This window comes from Nyctereutes procyonoides, unplaced genomic scaffold (assembly GCF_905146905.1).
Source record: "Nyctereutes procyonoides isolate TBG_1078 unplaced genomic scaffold, NYPRO_anot_genome, whole genome shotgun sequence".
In the NCBI taxonomy this organism is placed as follows: Eukaryota; Metazoa; Chordata; class Mammalia; order Carnivora; family Canidae; genus Nyctereutes; species Nyctereutes procyonoides.
In genome coordinates this window covers 47,215,829-47,235,333 of record NW_026575049.1, presented here as the reverse complement: position 1 = coordinate 47,235,333, position 19,505 = coordinate 47,215,829, and the positions used below count along the sequence as shown (strand labels likewise).

The 19,505-nt window shown below is 43.7% G+C and overlaps 1 protein-coding gene across 6 annotated transcripts in view; it reads left to right on the top strand.

Annotated features, from left to right (window-relative positions):
* Nucleotides 1–124: 124 nt before the first annotated feature.
* The window catches only part of ABCG5 (ATP binding cassette subfamily G member 5), a 38,200-nt gene continuing 18,819 nt past the window's right edge, over nt 125–19,505 (top strand). For all 6 annotated transcript variants that reach the window (XR_008664912.1, XR_008664915.1, XR_008664914.1 and 3 more), the window contains exons 1-10: nt 125–383; nt 1,030–1,151; nt 8,218–8,354; nt 8,436–8,534; nt 12,690–12,822; nt 14,343–14,482; nt 15,048–15,177; nt 15,641–15,854; nt 15,937–16,142; nt 16,949–17,087. Coding sequence is in view for 1 of the 6 variants with exons in the window: in XM_055328924.1 (XP_055184899.1) it covers nt 238–383; nt 1,030–1,151; nt 8,218–8,354; nt 8,436–8,534; nt 12,690–12,822; nt 14,343–14,482; nt 15,048–15,177; nt 15,641–15,854; nt 15,937–16,142; nt 16,949–17,087 (1,466 nt within the window). In the remaining 5 variants the exon portion in view is untranslated. The remainder of the gene's footprint in view (nt 384–1,029; nt 1,152–8,217; nt 8,355–8,435; nt 8,535–12,689; nt 12,823–14,342; nt 14,483–15,047; nt 15,178–15,640; nt 15,855–15,936; nt 16,143–16,948; nt 17,088–19,505) is intronic.

Below are 19,505 nucleotides of genomic sequence, written 5' to 3'. Positions count from 1 at the left end.
CCTACAAACACAGGCTGTGTTCTGCCCACTGCTGAGATAGTACACATGCTCTGGGCAAAGGTACATCAGATAATGGCATCTGTAGCCAAACCCCAGTCCCGCTGCTGGTAACGTCTGGGGAGGGACTGCAGGGCCCGGTGAAGAGTAGGCAGGGCAGTGTGCTGCTGGCTCTACTGAGGCTCCTCAAGGGAGAGTCAGGGCGCCCAAAAATTCACCTGTCTCTGCTGTCTCTTGGCCATGAGTGAATTCCCATCTTTGGCCCCTGTGGAGTCCTCGTGGATCCAAGTAAGCAGAGGCCCCCAGAGTTCCCCAGAGGATGTTCCTGCAGCTGTTTCAAAGCCTCGACACAGCCTGGGCATTCTCCATGTCTCCTACAGTGTCAGGTAAGGCCGTGCCTCTTTTGTCTACTGGGAGCTTGAAGCTGGGCTTTGAGTTGTGGTCATGGTTCTTGGTGAGTGAGCCTCTGCTGGCTTTCCTCACTAATGAGGGCCATGTGTGTAGGCTTTGGGCTACAAAGCCATTTGCAATGGCAAATGGCCCCCCTTTTGCCCATGAAGACCTGGAAACCGACAGTGAGGCAGCTGTGATCTGCTTTGTGCCCCAACTTTGTGCCCCCTTAATCCCTTCCTGGTGTGTTGTGTCGTTCCTGCCCCCTGAAGCCTATTCCATGGAGATGGAGAGGGCTGTCCCCCTGAAGCCTGTGCCATGGAGATGGAGAGGGCTTGGGTTGGGGAGTGCCTACAACACAAAGTGTAATGAAGCCTGGTGAAGGAACGCAGGGTCAACAGGAGGAATAAATAGCTTCCTGCTTATTTTATTTCCTACACGGCCAAAGAGCCGGCATTCAGAGCAGCTCTTGGGCAGGGGTTTTACATAGATGACCTTTCTTGGTCACTACCTGCCTGTGTCTACAGAGAAGGATACTGAGCTCCAGGCATATTTAGGAACCTGTCCAGAGACAGCTGGAATTAGTGCTGGGGGGCAAGGGTCTGGCCCCTTCTTGAACCCCATACTCCCTTTCTTTTAAAGCCACCGAGTTGGGCCCTGGTGGGACTTCACATCTTGCCGGCAGCAGTGGGACAGGCAGATCCTCAAAGATGTCTCCTTGTATGTCGAGAGTGGGCAGATCATGTGCATCTTAGGGAGCTCAGGTAAGCTTGGGAAGGAGTACTTTAAATTTACATTCTCAGCATTCAGAAAAGGCTTTAGCTTGGTTTGAACATTGAGGAAATAGGTTTAAGTTGGAAGAAGGCTACAAGTTTGATACTAGAATGAAATCTGGTACTAATGTAAAGTCTTAAGAGAGAGCCTTGGAAAAGAATAAAGTCCTGCCTAACATGTCAGTAATTCCTATTTCAGTGTGTGGAAAGTACCTAGCACAGTGCCCGGCTTGTAGGGGTGCTCAGTAAACACAGTTTCCCTGATCTGTATCCTGCCAACAGGCAGGAAAAGGAATTAAGCACAAAGATGCATGCCCATTTAGTCCTATATTCATTTTTTAAAAATTATGATCTATTTCAAATATATAGGCAAAAATAAGCAAATAATATAAAGAATCTTTATATTTTTAAAAGAATTTATTTGAGAGAGAGAGCATGAGCAGGGGGAGGGGCAGAAGGAGAAACAGGCTCTCTGCTGAACAGGGAGTCAGATGTGGGACTCAATCTCAGGACCCTGAGATCATGACCTGAGCCGAACGCAGATGCTTAACCAACTGAGCCACCCAGGCACTCCAAGAATGTTTATGTATTAATATCTGGTTTTATCAAATCCTTAAATTTTTTTTAAAACTTAAATTTCACTTAGGGGGCATCTGGGTGGCTCAGTGGTTGAGCATCTGCCTTTGGCTCAGGGCCTGATCCTGGGATCCAGGATCGAGTCGCATGTCAGGCTCCCTGCATGGAGCCTGCTTCTCCCTCTACCTGTGTCTCTGCCTCTCTCTCTGTGCCTCTCATAAATAAATAAAATCTTTAAAAAAATACATAAATTCCACTTAGTTAATATACACTGTAAGGCTTTATCAAATCTTAACATTATGCCACATTTGCTTTAGATCTTTTTTTTTTAATTTTTATTTATTTATGATAGTCACAGAGAGAGAGAGAGAGGCAGAGACACAGGCAGAGGGAGAAGCAGGCTCCATGCACCAGGAGCCCGATGTGGGACTCGATCCCGGGTCTCCAGGATGGCGCCCTGGGCCAAATGCAGGCGCCAAACCGCTACGCCACCCAGGGATCCCCAAGATCTTTTTGTTTTTAAGAATTAAAATTACAGATTGCACTGAGGCCATCTGTGTGCCCATTTCCCACCTTCTCTTCTTTCCTGGGATATCTACACTTGTGGCTGAATTCACAGTTTGTGTACCTGCATCAGCCAGTCATTGTTCTGGGAAGGTGTAGCCTCCTGAGCGGTAGCCCCTTGTGTCTTGAGGGTCATGCCCCATGGGGAATCAGCTGTGAGTCCTCAGTGGCTGGAGGATGGGTGCATTGACTCTGACAAGGGCAAGGGGATCTATGTGAACACCACAGGGTTGACTACACTAGGTTATCCTGCACACTTTAAGGGTGAAAGATTCTGACAAATTTGCCTTACAGGAGCTTCCTGATTGAGTTCTTGTGCACTGACATTGTTGACATTTACTAGCACTACACACTTGCATTATTCTCTTTAATAGAAATGGGTAACGCAAGTCTGTGATAAAGGTCAAGCATGATCAGCCTCATTTGACCTGGGGAGTTAAATCCATAGCCATTCCCCTTCTACAGCAGGTGAACAGCTGATTGACAATAGCATTAAGATTAAATGAGAAGGGGATCCCTGGGTGGCGCAGCGGTTTGGCGCCTGCCTTTGGCCCAGGGTGTGATCCTGGAGACCCGGGATCGAATCCCACATTGGGCTCCCGGTGCATGGAGCCTGCTTCTCCCTCTGCCTATGTCTCTGCCTCTCTCTCTCTCTCTCTCTGTGACTATCATAAATTTAAAAAAAAAGATTAAATGAGAAGCAAAAAAAGATTAAATGACTAAAATTATTATACTTTGCTGAGACTTCCTGTCTGTTCCTATTTCCAAATTTTTAACCATTTCTTTTTTTTTAAAGACTTTTATTTGAGAGAGGCAGGGGGTGGTGGTAGGGAGAGGGGTAGAAGGAGAGGGAGAATCTCAAGCAGACTCCCTGCTGAGTGCAGAGTCCAGCATGGGGCTCAACCTCACAACCTTAAAATCATGACCTGAGCCTAAACCATAAGTCAGCCACTTACCTGACTGAGCCACCCAGGTACCCCAAAACATTTCTAACTATATGAAAGTACCATAATGTCCAGGGTTATTCTAATTTTCCCATTGATGATTGTAATATTCTTTAAGAAGAAGAAAAGCTGAGTTATTCCCATAATTTGTTGTTACTTGCCTTCTATAGGATTAGGGTGGTATGTTGCATGCAACAAAGAATGAACTCATTTTCTCAGAAGGGTGTCCCACAAGCCAGTGTCATGCTTCATGCATATCTCAGCAGGACAGTGGGTGGGAGGTGGGAGGTCTTGATCTGGGAGCTCATGGGCTGGTTTCTGATGATACCTCATCATGGTTTTATGACAACAGCTATCTTTTTATACTGACCATGAGTTCACAGTAGACTCCAAGTTCTCTGGGTGATGGGAGTTTTCTCTTTGTTTTTTTCCCTGCAGTATTCTCAACAGCTAGAACAGGGCTGGCTACAGTAGGTACTTAGTAAATATTTGTTGAATTAGTGAGAAACAAATCAATTCTCTGAATTACTGCTAGTGTTTCACAAAATGTTTTTTTTTAAGATTTTATTTATTCATGAAAGACAAAGAAAGAGAGAGGGAGAGATATAGGCAGAAGGCAAAGCAGGCTCCATGCAGGAAGCCTGATGTGGGACTCGATCCTGGGAGTCCGGGATCACCCCCTAAGCCAAAGGCAGATAGATGCTCAACCACTGAGCCGCCCAGGCGCCCCCAAAATGATGATTTCATTGCTGTCTTACCTAACACAGCACTGTGAATCAAATCTTTATCAGTGAGGCAAAAGAAGACTGATGTGTTTAAAGTCTCATGATAGAATGGTGTAATGCAAGCCTGCCTAGGGTCACCCAGCACTACAAGGGAGGGTAACTATATTTGACTCAAAATTTGCTATCAGTTGGGACCTAGACTCTGGGTTGCTTCCTCCCTCACAGAAGACTATTTAGTTATAATTTCTGTCCTTTTAGGGAAGATAATCCCAAAGGTCAGAGTTTTATTGTCTGTAGGACACTAATACCTTTTGTTTTCTTTTTTCTTTTTTTATTGTGGTAAAATATGCAAAACTTACCATCATAACTGTTTTTAAGTGTACAGTGGTAATAAATACATTGACATTGTTGTGCAACCCTTCTACCATCCATGCCCATAGGTCTTTATTTTGTAAAACTGAAACTCTACACTCATTAAGCAATAACTCCCCATTCCCCTTGCTCCCAGCCCCACCACTATACTTTCTGTCTCTATGATTTTGACTAACTACCTGACGTAGGTGGAATCATACTATATTTGTATTTGTCTTTTTGTGGGTGGCTTATTTCACTTATAATGTCCTCAAGATTGTTGAATGTATCAGAATTTCCTTCTCTTTTAAACTGAATGATATATTCTATTGAGATGTGTGTGTGTATATATATGTATATGTATATATACATATATATACATACACACACACACACACTGTGTTGGCTTATCTATTCACCCATTAATGGATACCTGAGTTGCTTCCACATTTTAGCTACTGTGAATAATGAAATGAAGGTAAGTGGACAAATGTCTGTTTACAACCTTGTTTTCAGTTCTTTAGGGTATATACCAAGAAGTGGAATTGCTGGGTCATATGGTAACTGTATTCTTAAGTTTTTGAGGAACCACTATACTGTTTTTCACAGTATTTTTGTATTCGCACCAACAGTGCACAAAGATTTCACATTTTGTATTCCCACCAACAGTGCACAAAGATTTCAATTTCTCTACATCCTCACCAACACTTACTTTCTAATTTTTTCATAGTTGCCATCCTAAAGGGTGCAAGGTGTTATCTCATTGCAGTTTTAATTCGTAGTTCCCTAATGTTTAGTGATGGTGATTTATGCTTAGTAATTTCACGTGATTTTTGGCTATTCATACATCTTCTTTGGAGAAATGTCTATTTAAGTCCTTCACCCAGTCTTAAATTGGATTAATTTTTTGTTGTTGAATTTTAGAAACTTTCTATATATTTTGGATATTAATCTGTTATCAGATATGTGATTGGCAAGTATTTCCGCATTCTGTGGGTTGCCTTTTTTTGCAGTGAGGATAACGTCCTTTTTTTTTTTTAACTTTATTTAAAAAAAATCTTTTTCAAGGACTAACTAAATAAATAACGTTTATTTAAGTGATCTCTATACACATTGTGGGGCTCAAACTCATGACCTTGAGATCAAGAGTCACGTGTTCCTCCACTTAAGCATTCCAGACATCGCTGGGGATAGTGTCTTTTGTACAAAAATTTAAAACTGTCATGAAGCCCAATTTATCTATTTTTTCTTTTGTTACCTGTACCTTTGGTGTCATATTTTAGGCCATTAACCATTTCTGTGTCTAATTTTGCATACTCTCACCGTTTATTTTCCACTGATTATACGTATCAGTTTTTTTTAATACTTTTTTCCTCTTGTATTCTTTTTTCAAATAAACTTTTTCATCCTGCTACTCCTTAATAAGTTAATAGTTGAGATAGCTTATAAAAAGAGACTATATTAGCCATCCATTTCTTTTTCTTTTTTTAAGATTTTATTTATTTTAGAGAGTGTGTGCATGAGGGTGGTGAGCAGAGGAAGAGGGACAAGCAGACTGCACTGAGTGCAAGCCCGATGTAGAGCTTGATCTCATGGTTGTAAAACTGAAACTTTACACTCATTAAGCAATAATGAGCTGAAATCAAGAGTTGGACATTTGATGGGCTGAGCCACCCAGGTGCCCCAGCCATTCATTTCTATGTAAAATGTATCCCAGAACTAAGATGCTTAAAATAATGAAAATCATTATCTCCCAGGATTTCTATGAGTCAGAAATTTGCAAGTGACTTTGTTGGGTGGTTCTGTCTAGGGTACCTTATGAGTTTGTAGTCAGAAGTCTGCTGGGCTGCAGTCATCTGAGGGCTTGAGCAGGGCTGGAGAATCTGCTTCTAAGGTGTCTCCCTTGCATACTGGCTAGCAAGTTGGTGCTTGCTGTTGAGCTGTGAGAATGTGTTACATGAGAAGAGCAAAGGCCCAAGAGAGAACCCTAAGTGTCGTCCACAGGGAGCTGGGAAGGAGCAGCCAGACCAGTAGGATAAAACCAAGAGGATGAGGTAACATCAAAGCCAAGGGAGAGAGATTTACATAGAAAGGCAAAGAATAGTATAAATGCTGCTGAGAAGTCAGCATCCAGGAAGATGCCCACCAGATATGGCAATAAGGAAACAACCATGATAACTTCAGGGAAGTCAGTTTTGATGTGATGGGACTCGGATCCAGGCACCAGGCTATTTGGAGCTTTTGTCAGAGTGGAGATTGGATCCCAGAAACGGAAAGGCAAGGAAGCTTCTAGTTAGAAGAAACACATACAAGGCCTAGGATCATACAAGGAAATTTCAGAGCATGTTTTGAAAGACAACTCAAATGATGATGTCACATTTTGTTTCTTCACAATCCCTCTCCTCTCTTCCACCCTGACCTCTACTGAAGACACTGGGGAGCTAACTCTGAGCTGGGTCAGCCATGGATTAGATAAGACCACTGTTATAGGAGCTTGGCTTACTCATCTTTGTACCCCTCACAGGGTACAAAGAAAGCAGTTTGTTTGTTCATTAGTTCATTTGTTCATTTGTTCATTCCTTCCTTCTTTAGGATTTTATTTATCTGTTTGGCCGAGATCTCATGCACAAGAAGGGGGAATGGCAGGGAGAGGGAGAAGCAGACTTCCCACTGAGTGGGGAGCCCAATGAGGGGCTCTGTCCCAGGACCCTGGGGTCATGACTGAGCCAAAGGCAGACACTTAACCAGCTGGGCTACCCGATGCCCCAACAAGCAGTTTCCTTACAATATTTGAACAACAAAAAAAATCTCTTTGGTTTTGCAGAAGTTGTCATATCCTTGGTAGAATTCTCTTGCTATCTATTCAGACAGTTCAGAACCTCCTGCCTATTTCTCTGTTAATCTAACTTCTTAGCACCTGGCAATGCCAGTTCCTTGTCTCTATTGACTCTCTGGGCTCATGTAGGTTTGTGTCCACTATGAACAGAAGGGTATAGCTGGTGTCTTATCCTAATAGTATCACCTAACTTCTAACCCAAGAAAAACCAAACCAGGGGAAAGCTCTTAGCAACAAGCAGCTGGATCATGCCCAAGGCTCTCAGTGCAGGCTGAGGCCAACTTGATTTTACTAAAGGACTTGCTAAGCTAGTGCTTCTCAGCCTCTGATATGCGTGGGAATTACCTAGGGATCTTGGTAGCAAAATGTGATTCAAGGGGCTGGGGCCTGAGATTCTGCATTTCTAACAAGTGCTCAGGTGACGGTGTTCTTCTTCAGACCACACTTGGTTATCAAGGCTCTAGGTAATGTCCTCTACTTTCAGGAACCACCAGATGATCCTGGGTGGGGAGTTTCAAAAGGATTCAGATGTCCTAGATCCAAATGTTTCCAAGAGCCTAGGTTTTCTTTTTATTCTGATCCTTAATTTTCTTTTTCAACTCAAAACAGCTTTAAAAGCTAATAAACAAGGATGCCTGGGTGGCTCAGCAGTTGAGTATCTGCCTTCGGCTCAGGGCATGATCCCAGAGTCCTGGGATTAAGTCCCGAAGCAGACTCCCCACGGGAAGTCCCACGGGGAGCCTGCTTCTCCCTCTGCCTATGTCTCTGCCTCTCTCTGTGTTTCTCAGGAATAAATTAAAAAAACAAAAACAAAAACAAAAAAAAAACTAATAAACAGGCAGACAAACTCCTCCAGCCCTGACTGCGATAAAGGAAATGGCTTGTCCCTCTCTGACTCAGGAGACAAGCCGGAAAGACTCAGTGGTACAATGAGAATTTGAGACAGGGGGCTACAGATAGAGCAAGTCAGTGCTAGACCAAGGGTACACTGAGGGTCTGGGGATAGCCCAGCAATGCTTCGTGGGTGGAGTCCTCTTGGGCCTTGTTTTCTTGTCTCCCAGGCTCAGGGAAAACCACACTGCTGGACGCCATGTCCGGGAGGCTGCGGCGCAAGGGGACCTTCCTCGGAGAGGTGTTTGTGAATGGCCGGCTGCTACGCAGGGAGCAGTTCCAGGACTGCTTTTCCTATGTCCAGCAGGTGGGTGTGTCCAGGGCCCCCACCCCAGCCACTGCAGCCCAGTCTTGGCCTTGACCACGCTGACGCCTTCCTCTCCCACAGAGCGACACACTGCTGAGCAACCTGACTGTGCATGAGACGCTGCACTATGCAGCGCTGCTGGCTGTACGCCACCGCTCTGCGGGCTTCTACCGGAAGAAGGTGGGTAGTACCTGGCCTCCTGCAGCCCTGTTCCCTTGGGGATCACTCCGTGGTGGCTTCGCACCTCCTCTTCCCTCCACTTGCCCGTTCCTCCCCTTCACTCTTCACCTCTTTAGTCTAGACCTGTACTGTCCAGTATGGCAGCGATTGGTCACTTTGGCTTTAAGCACTTGATGGGTGGCCAGGCCTAACTGAGATGTGCTATGAATGGGAAATACAGAATTTTAGAAACTTTAGTCTGAAAAACAATGTGAAATTGTTTCACATTGTTTCAACAATTTTTAAAATATTTTTGATAGGTTAAAATAGTAGTATTTAGGCTGTATTGGGTTAAATATATAAAGTTAATTCCACTTGTTTCTTTCTAAAATGTTTGGATTCTATGTGGGGCTTATATTTCTGTTGGATGGTACTGTTTTAGGAGCTCTGTTTTTGAATAAAAATGGTTATTTTCCTCACCATACTTTGCCCTATAGCCCTGTTGAGATTTTTCTCAACTTTCTTTGAGGCATTCTGAATGTGCCTCATCCAAACTAGATTAAGTTAATGAAGGAAGAAACAATTGACTTGTCTACTCTTTCCAGGTTTCAATCTGTTCCTTTAAATGTATCCAGTTTGGAAGTATTCATAGGTAAACCCAGAGGGATCTGCAGTTCAGGCTCCAGGGCTGGTCTTCTCTAATGCCATTGAGGCTCCAAGGAAATCTTCCATATCAGCTGAGGTTGTACCATGTTATCAGGCATTGTTGGGTCTGTCACCAGGGACTTAGTCAATTTGTCCTTGGCATTGGACTTTCAGACAGGGCTTGGAGAGTGATATTAGGTCTAAGCTGTGTCCCAAATACCAGGAGACTTGATTGATATAATGCCCAGATGAATAAAGGGCATTCTTCTGTTTGAAAGTCCTAGACAGTGCTGGAGGATAGCTTTTTTACTCCAGAGGAGTCTTAGCAAGGAGCCTGATCCTCAGGAAGGAGCTTCAGCTTCACAGTGATACCTAGCTCTGTTTCCTGCCCAGAGGTTAGCTTAGAGGGTTCAGAAGGTATTGCAAGGTACACAGGCATACCTTGGAGATACTGTAGGTTTAGTTCCAGACCACCGCAATAAAGCAAATATCAAAATAATTAGAGTCAAATGAATTTTTTGGTTTCCCAGTGCATATAAAAGTTATGTTAACAGTAATACTCTAGTGTGTTAGGTGTACAGTAGCATTATGTCTAAAAAAACCAATATACTTAGTTTTAAGATATTTTATTGACATACAAAGTAAGCAAGTGCTGTTGGAAAATGGTTTGAGTAGACTTTCTTGATACAAGGTTGCCACAAACCATCAATGTGTAGAAAATGCAATACCTATGAAGTGCGATAAAGTGAAGTGCAATGGAAGAAGGTGTGCCTGGACTCTGAACTCATAGTTGGCTGACATTAGTCAGACTCTGTCACACAGTATTTCATTGCATCCTGGCATCAACCCTATGAAGGAGACTTTATCTTCTGACACACAAGATTAAGATCAGACAGTTGGGAAAGGCAGAGTTGGGAGGTGAACTCAGGTCCTCTAGATCCATCTTGTCTCCCTGAGCTTCTGGGATCTCCTGAGCCCCACTGTGATGAGAGACGATGGAAGTCAAGTTAGCCCACACTGAGGCACAGCCATGTTCACATAATTCAGTAGCCCTGACAGTGAATGACAGAGAAGTCCATCTGAAGACTTTCTCTCTCTGCTTGCTTTAGTATTTATGTATCTAAAAAGGGCAGGAGAAGATCCTATTGGTATTTGGGTGGGAGAAATGCAGTCATAAACAGATTCTTCTGAGTTGGTGATCCATTTATATCACATTTCCCTCTGAGAGAATGAATCTAAGAAAGTCACTGAGCTCTTCCCCAGAAAATGCATATTTGCATAAAAATTCAAAAAATTCGTAGATGCCTTGAAATCAATTGATTGCAGATTTTTTTCCCCTGCTAAACATTCCTCTGGCACTGACAGTCCCTAAATATCCTGCAAAAGTTCTGCTTGAAAGTACTTTCTGAGCAAATCCAGTCCACAGGGTGTAAAATCGTGACAATTTAGTGAGAAGGAAGTGGTGGTGATAATAGAGAACAGAACACAGCAGATCTCTCCTCTGAGGAACCTGAACATAAAGCTGTGCTTGACATGAGAAAGCTGTGTCTGCTGGACTGTTGGCTAATCCCTGTGCTTCAAGGACCACTTGAGAGAACCCAGACAGTTTAGTCCCAGCTCTGCCACCTGTTAATGGTGTGACCTTGAACAAGTTATATACCTCTCTGAAGATCTGTTTTTTCCTCTATAATAAATAGAATAATAATGTATCTCTTCTGGAGTTGATGCGAGGAATGAGTCAGTTTATCTGAAAACAATAGCATAGTGGTTGATGATCCCAGTGCATCCCAATGATCCCAAGGATTCCTTCTAAGACATTGTGAATTCCATTCCCAATACTATTTCCTAAACATGGGAGAGGCTTTGGGAAAGTGCATGGGGCATGTGAAACAGGTTGAATAAATGTCTCCTCTGTCCATCGCTTCCAAGCCAGGAGGGGCAAGTTTTACTCCTTTCTTGCTGTTGCAGAACAGATGAAAGGGATGTTCAGGAATCTGCCCTGGCTGGTGAGCACCTCAACCTGGCCATGTCAAGCAAGACTCAATTCCAGAATCCTACTCTGATGGCAAGAGGAGAACCTTCTTTTTTCCAGAGTAAATCATACTGATTTATTTATGCATTTTTAAAACCCTGTTACTCCTTAAAAACAAACAAACAAACAAAAAACCCCTGTTACTCCTTAGGATCTATTTCAGATGTGTTCCTTCATTTGGTCCAAACATTCATCCATGCTGTTGATCCCACTCCCTGGATCCACTGGAACTTTGTTCCACAAATTATCCCCTCTTTTACTCCTGCTTACCTGTTTTTTGTTTTGTTTTGTTTTGTTTTTTTACTTGTTTTTTTAAAGATTTTATTTATTTATTCATGAGAGACATAGAGAGGCAGAGACCTAGGCAGAGGGAGAAGCAGGCTCCCTGCGGGGAGTCTGATGTGGGACTCGATCCCAGGACCCTAGGCTCATGACCTGAGCCAAAGGCAGACACTCAACCACTGAGCCAGCCAGGTGCCCCTTGTTATTTTTTAATGCAGTGTTTTGTTTCCTTTTTCATTATAAAAGTAACACAATCTCATTTGAGGTACATAAGAACAAAACTCATTATTATATATATATGAATATTTTTGGTCTGTTTCTAGCTATTTTCCCTAGGGCCTTATGCAGATAGTGGTAATCAGAAAGGCAGGGCCAGAAATAAAGATTTTTGAAAGGGTCTCTGGAGATAGGCTAAGCTGAGGAAGGAAAAAAAAGGAGGGGGAAGCAAAGGCCAACTTTCTTGATTAGAAAGCCAGTAAAGAACCTTTCTAGTTGTTATTGTTGGGGGAATTGAGGAGGAGGAGTAAGGTGATGGTTTCAGGGAATGGCAGAGTCTAAGATAGAGTGAGGAGAATGGGATACAGGACATTAAGTATGGCTGCAGGTTATAAACTTGGCCACCTGGGAAATTTTTAAAGAGAGTTAAATAAAGATTGGCATTATTTTTAATTTCTTTTGATAGCTGGATTATATTTGATGCAAAATCACACTGAAATTGAACCTCATGGACTCCAGGACTTATTTGGGTTACATAAGGGTAGCCAAGTTAGTTTAAACCAAATTGGATTTTTTTTTTACGTTTAAAACATTTATTATAGTAAAATTTCAAAAACCAAACATTTTTAAAAAGCTGCATTGTACCTATGCTTTTAGGGGATTTTTCTGTATGCTAAACTTAAATGCAGCATCTGAAAATAGGAGTCCAGTGACCTCTCCATTGTTTTCTGGTGAATTTGCCTGAAACAAACATAGTTTTTGCTGCTATAGAGACTTTTGAAAAATAGTTATATTACTTATTTTAACCTGACACATGTATTATGATTAAGACCAAATTAGATTTTATCATAATAGGCATGTTGTTCCTAGGGGGTGGTGAGCCTGAAGGTGGCCTGAGGACTTAGGGGAAGCGTGTTGCCTCTCCCATGTCATCTGCACACCATGAACTGGAGCAGCATCCCTGTAGTGACCAGCCTTCCTGGACTCTGTGTCTCTTACAGGTGGACACAGTCATGGTAGAGCTGAGTCTGAGCCACGTGGCAGATCGACTGATTGGCAACTACAACCTTGGGGGGATTTCCAGTGGCGAGCGGCGCCGGGTCTCCATTGCAGCCCAGCTCCTCCAGGATCCCAGTAAGTGGGACCCGAACCATTACTAGCTGCTGCTGTCTTCCAGGGTCTGAAGACATTTTCCATCCTTTTTTTTACAGTCTCCGTTTGGAAAGGGGTTTGTGTGGAACTGACATCATTGAGGTTTTTCAAACTGGGGACCCAATTTCTTTGGAAATGCTACATAGTTCCTGATGCTGTTCTACCATCCAAGTACAAAACAGCTCTTGGACTTGGAGACACTATATTTGTGTTTTAATATGCAGTTAGGGTCTTCCATGAACACAGGCCTCTGGTCTATTCTTATTAGAGAAGCACCACTGTGGGTGCTACGGAAAGCCAATGAGTTTGGGTGTGACTAGAAATGGCAGGAATTAAAGCGGGACTTTGATATGCAAAAAAGTATATATTTTGGAGAGAGGAGCCATCAAGATGGGGTAGCCAGTTACCTGCTGCTCCTGCTTGGTTTGGTCATTCTCCCTACCACTGGGAAAATCCCAGCTCTTAACCATCACCTGGAAGAGGACATGTTGCTCCTGGATACTCCACTGGGGCACGCTAAGACTGCTTGCTCTCCAACTAGTGGTTGGTCACTAGAAGGCAAAGAAGAGGGATGTTCACAAAGAGCCCTTCTCACTTCCTGGGTAGAAATGGCCACAGTTAAACCTTCTAAAGAATCTAAATGCCTGTCCCACCTAAGACTTTGTTTTATGGTGCAGAGTTTTTTTGCAGTGCAAAGACTCTTAGTGTTGGAAAGTGCTCCACATGAAGGTTATGTCTTTTTTTTTAATATTTTTATTTATTCATGAGAGACATAGAGAGAGGCAGAGACATAGGCAGAGGCAGAAGCAGGCTCTCTGCAGGGAGCCCAATGTGAGACTCAATCCCAGGACCCTGAGTCATGCCCTGAGTCAAAGGCAGATGCTCAACCGCTGAGCCACCCAGGCGTCCCTCTTTTTTTTTTTTTTTTTAAAGATTTTATTTATTTATTCATGAGACACACAGGGAGAGAGAGAGGCAGAGACACAGGCAGAGGGAGAAGCAGGCTCCATTCAGGGAGCCTGACGTGGGACTCGATCCCAAGACCCCAGGACCATGCCCTGGGCTGAAGGCAGGCACTAAACCACTGAGCCACCCAGGGATCCCCAAGGTTATGTCTTTTTAACCAGCCTCCTCTCAGCCTTTTGAAAACAACTTGGTGCCTGCTCGCCAGCCCTTATTCTTTGTCATGGCCCTTGGGACAGAGCCCAGACAGTCCATAGTACCACGTGAGAGGCCTGATCTTGTTGCTGCTCTGTCCCCTCAAGGATTAAGGCCAAGATGTGCTCTGGAGCTGGGAGGTGGGTCCTCTGAGGTCAGGTTCCTCTGCCTGGGCTCAAGCTGAAAGCCAGTTTACATGCAGGTACTTCTCACAGGGCACTGTTTAGATAGGGTAAGATGGGATGGGATAAGACATCTCAGTAAGGAACTGTTCAAAATTCTGAGTTTAGAGCAGAGCCCAGTCTTGTCAGTGACTCAGAAGCCTGACCCTTCCTTGCCTGCAGAAGTCATGTTGTTTGATGAGCCTACCACGGGACTGGACTGCATGACAGCAAATCAGATCGTTGTCCTCCTGGCAGAGCTGGCTCACAAAGACCGTATTGTGATTGTCACCATCCACCAGCCACGCTCCGAGCTCTTCCAGGTGAGGGGGGCTTTTGTTTCTGCTTACTTCATCAAGAGGGGGGGTGTGTTGAGCTGAGGATCCTGAAGTAGAGATTAGTACTTGTCAACCAGAGCATTTGGGTCCATTTGGGACCTGATATGGGAAGGGTGTCTACCATGTACCAAGTACTTTCTATACTAGTTCATTTAGTCCACATAACAATCTTATGAGGTGGATATCAGTATTGTCACTTTACAGAAAAGAGACTCAGAAATTATGCAAAATGGAGTCAAGGATCTAAGATAAAATAAACACCTTGTCCAAGGTCACTCTGGGAACATGGCTGAGCCTCAAACCCAGGTCCACTGCCCAGGTCCAGGAGTTCTTGTCCTTTCTGGGTGTGATGCTGGGTCCAGGCCAGATGCGGATGATGCACAGTGGCAACACAGGTTGAAGAAATAGGGACATACTCTGTATGTCCCCAGTGGCACAGTAAGAATACTGATGCATGGCCACGATCAACAGGGACTGACTGCTTGGAAATTTATTCTCCAGAAGGATACGGTGAACTGATACATACTAATGCCATTGATTTTCCCATCAGCTCTTTGATAAAATTGCCATTCTGAGCTACGGAGAGCTAGTTTTCTGTGGGACACCAGCGGAAATGCTTGATTTCTTCAATGGCTGCAGTTACCCTTGTCCCGAACATTCAAACCCTTTTGACTTCTATAGTAAGTGTTTTTTCACACTTCCCATCATGAATATTCACTCAATTTTATCATCTCAGATTTATGCATAGGTATCAAGAGCACTAGTGGATTTTATTCTTCCTTTTGTTTTGGTGATTTCAGTCTTTAAGGAGTTAATTTGGTCAGGTCAGTTAACTTTGCCATAGATGACCTATCAGAATGAGGTGGGGGATCTTTCTTAAATTGCTGCATGTCCACTTTGTCAGAGAAGAATCAGCTGAGCTTCTAAAGTCTCCCAGACAGCCCCAGTTCAATCCTCAGGGTCTTGCTGGTAGTTTTAAGATACTCTGATTTTATAGGTAGGCATGAACAACAGGTGTTTTTCTGATGGGATGAGGTATTAGCTAGTACTCCTGAATCAATGATGAAACATATATTATTAGCCATTGTACATATATATGTATTTAAAAACACACGGGTCATTTCTTTTGGGGGAAAAAATTAGTGGACCTGACATCAGTGGATACCCAAAGCAAAGAACGGGAATTAGAAACCTACAAGAGAGTCCAGATGATTGAATCTGCCTACAAAGAATCAGCAATTTATCGCCAAACCTTGGAGAACATTGAAAGAACAAAACACTTGAAAACATTACCAATGGTTCCTTTCAAAACCAAAGATTCTCCTGGAACTCTCTCTAAACTGGGTGTTCTCTTGAGGTAAGAGCCTCACCCTGTTTTAAGTGGTCAGATATCCACCAATAAAAGAAAAGGGATTAAAATGGGGTTGTTTGGCTTTCAGGAGAGTGACAAGAAACTTAATGAGAAATAAGCTGGCAGTGATTATGCGTCTTGTTCAGAATCTGATCATGGGTTTGTTCGTCATTTTCTACCTTCTGCGGGTCCAGAATGATGTGCTGAAGGGTGCTGTCCAGGACCGTGTGGGTCTCCTATACCAGTTTGTGGGTGCCACCCCATACACAGGCATGCTCAACGCTGTGAATCTGTGTGAGTGCCTGTGCCCAGTTCACCCCAGGGGTGGGGAGGGCACTTCCTCTCTTCCTGATCATCTCCCTTCTCCAGCTGGCATCTTATCTTGTAAGACTCCACCATTATAAGGGGTATTTTGCTGAACTAAACTTGGCCCTCTCTAGATTCTCTCCCTGGCAAAGAGTTAACTACTGAGTTACTAACATCTTTGTGTGAATTAGTTGATCAAGTAGATCTCTCTGAGGGTTTTTAAGGGTTCAGGAAAACATGAAGTTAGGGCTGCTGATGGGGCAGGGTTTGGGAAGAGATTTTTAAAAGATCATTCCCATTATCCCTATCTTGGCAATTAGGGTGTGCAGCCTGAGGTCCAAGATACCTGCCAATTTTGTACTGTTATATTCTTTTTGAAGCCTATTTTAGGACAGCTAGCACCCGTTTTTCAAATTGAGTGAGGATCCAGAAACACCACCTAGTTGCCTGGTGTTCTGTACCAAGACCCTGCACAAAAAGAGGACAAAGTACCTCACATCATTCGTGACCCTTTTGCACGTGTTCTTGAATTTGTGACAACTCTCCCCTGACTTTAGAGAAGGAAATAAATTATGACAGTTTTTACAACCATATTGTAATTCAAGTACAGTAGATTTCTGTAGGGGGAAGTGTTTACAGTTCTGTGGACAGCAGTTCTCCTCTTTACATGACTAGGGAGCCCCAGCTCGTCCCCATCATCCAACCCTGACAGAACTCAAGTTCATTCTGGGCTAGCCCTTCCCTTAGCTCTGTGGCAATGACCAGCTATTCTGAAGCCTGTCTTCTGTGCCCAGTTCCTTTGCTGCGAGCTGTCAGCGACCAGGAGAGCCAAGACGGATTGTACCAGAAGTGGCAGATGCTGCTGGCCTATGTGCTCCATGCCCTCCCCTTCAGTGTCCTTGCCACCATAATATTCAGCAGTGTGTGCTACTGGTAAGGGGGTGTTCAGAGGTGTTCAGTCCTGGGTCTGTTCTCCTGGGGAGCTCCAGGTGGCCACTGGGACTGAAGGAGGGGGAGCTCCAGGGTGAACGCCTTCTTCTTGGCCCTGGAGATCTTTATTTGCCCATCAGTGCCTAGTACAATATCCTGTCCTTTAAGACAAATAAAAAAAGCCAGCGGGGGCCACATGGGACCTGAGAGCTGACCAGCAAGACTGCATGGTGCTAGGCACTGCTGTGTCCCACATCCTCTGCAGGGCCTGCAAAGACAAGGTTGCCCTGAAGTAGTTGGGATCCAGGAGCAGAGGCATCCAGCAGCTGTTCAATAGCAATAGAACATGGCTCCCAGGGGCAGCCCGGGTGACTCAGAGGTTTAGCGCCACCTGCAGCCCAGCGCCTAATCCTGGAGATCTGGGATCAAGTCCCACGTCAGGCTCCCTGCATGGAGCCTGCTTCTCCCTCTGCCTGTGTCTCTGCCTCTCTCTCTCTGTGTGTCTCTCATGAATAAATAAATAAAATCTTTAAAAAAAAAGAAAAAAAAAAGAACATGGCTCCCAGGCTCCTCCTAGCTGGAAGGGCAACTCTGCTGAGGTTCCACCTACAACCTCACAGTTGGGCTGGCGTGAGGGGGCTTGAGCAGTGGAAGAGCGGCTTTGGGAAGGGGCACATCCCTGTTGCTCTTAGGTTTGGATTGATGGCTTCTTTCTGGTTTTGTTAGAGCTTTTAAAAGATACAAATCTAAGAATGTGTACTTATTTGCACTTACATAATTGTCATCAGAGGAAGAAGTACCTTCCCTGTTCCACATGGCTTTCCCTTAGGAAAAGATGGGGGTATTACCTGGTATTCTGTGACTCTGGTAGTTTAAAGGTGCCCAGCTTGTTATTTGGAGAACTTCAGGCAGTTCTTGGGATGCTTTCTTCAGGCCAGAATTCAGAAGCAGGTGTTCCTAACATAGCCCGTATATAGATCCATGATACATTACATGAATATAATTATTATGAATTAAGTGTTATGTAAGCAAAAGACAAACCAGGGCCTAGTGAGTTTGAGCTCCCTGATGAAGAGTGGGAAGGTCTTGGGGTGGGTGTTTAGAAGTTGGTCTCATTCTGGAGAGTGACAGAGGCAGAGCCACTTGCTCCGAGTTAGCAGCAGGATGGGCTCCCCACCGAGGGTGATGGCAGGGACCACAGGGCCTCCCTGCCTGCCCTGATGAAGCCTCGCTATTCTCAGACACTCAGGAACATTGAATCTCTAATCTCTGATGTAAACCACAGGTTTGTCTAGTTTAGGCTGAATGATCCTGAAGATTTTAAAAATCTGATCATTTTTGAGTAAATCAAGTTTGGCTGAAAATTGAAGACGTTGCTAATTTAGAATCTTGCTACTCAGTGTGGCCCATGGACCAGTGTCAGCCTTACTTTGGAACTTGTTAAACATGCAGAATCTCCAGTCCAGCTACTGAATTGGGTTCTGCCTTTAAAAGGACCCCCCAGGTGGTTCATATGCACTTAAAATTTGTGAAGCACTGATTTTGAAGACCATATAATATTTGGAAAAGTGCCCATGAGGAAAAAAGTACTTTAAGATTTGAGAAAATAGGGCAGTTTTAAACTAGGCTCAGTGTAAGCACACAGGTCATGACTATTTTTGATAAAAAGGCATAAAAAGAATCATTTCTAGTGGCAGCAAAGCTGTTAGCAATGTAGCAAATACTTTGATTAAATGACAGAAATATTTGTTGAATGCCTACTAAGTACCGGGCATAATACTAGGTGCAACAGAAGACTCAAAGAGGAGTGAACAGAAGGTGTTGCCCTCTGCACTCAAGCTTGCAATTCTGAAATGTAAACATCTCTGAAACCTACAGTGTTTTTGTAACTTTTAGCAGCACAAATGACCTGAAATAAGTGGCAAAATCTCATCTGAACTGACATGATGTTCTTTATACTTTCCCCACATCAACACAACATGCTTGATTATAAGTGGAGTCCCCGATCCCACTGTGACAAGTATGGTCTATGCAGTGTACAGCCTTTCCAAAATCTGTAAATTGCCACATTTCAAAACACATCTGGCTCTAGAGCATTTCAGATGATGGATTGTAGGCATAAATCTCCAGATGATTTTAATTCAAGAGAGTGTAAGATTAGTATTATAAGGATGCACAAACACTATGCTGAGGAATATAATAACTAACACATACGGAGCACCGGCTATGTCAGGCACTAAAGGGCTTTAAATGTATTAATTCAGATAATTGGCTTGCAATCATTCTATAAAGGTGTGCTATAATTATTGTTCGTAGATGAGCAAACTGAGGTACAGATGGAGTAAGTATCTTTTTCATTTCACATCCATTATCCAAGTTAATTACAAAGGAGAACAAGAGCCCATTTGGTTGAGAGGACAG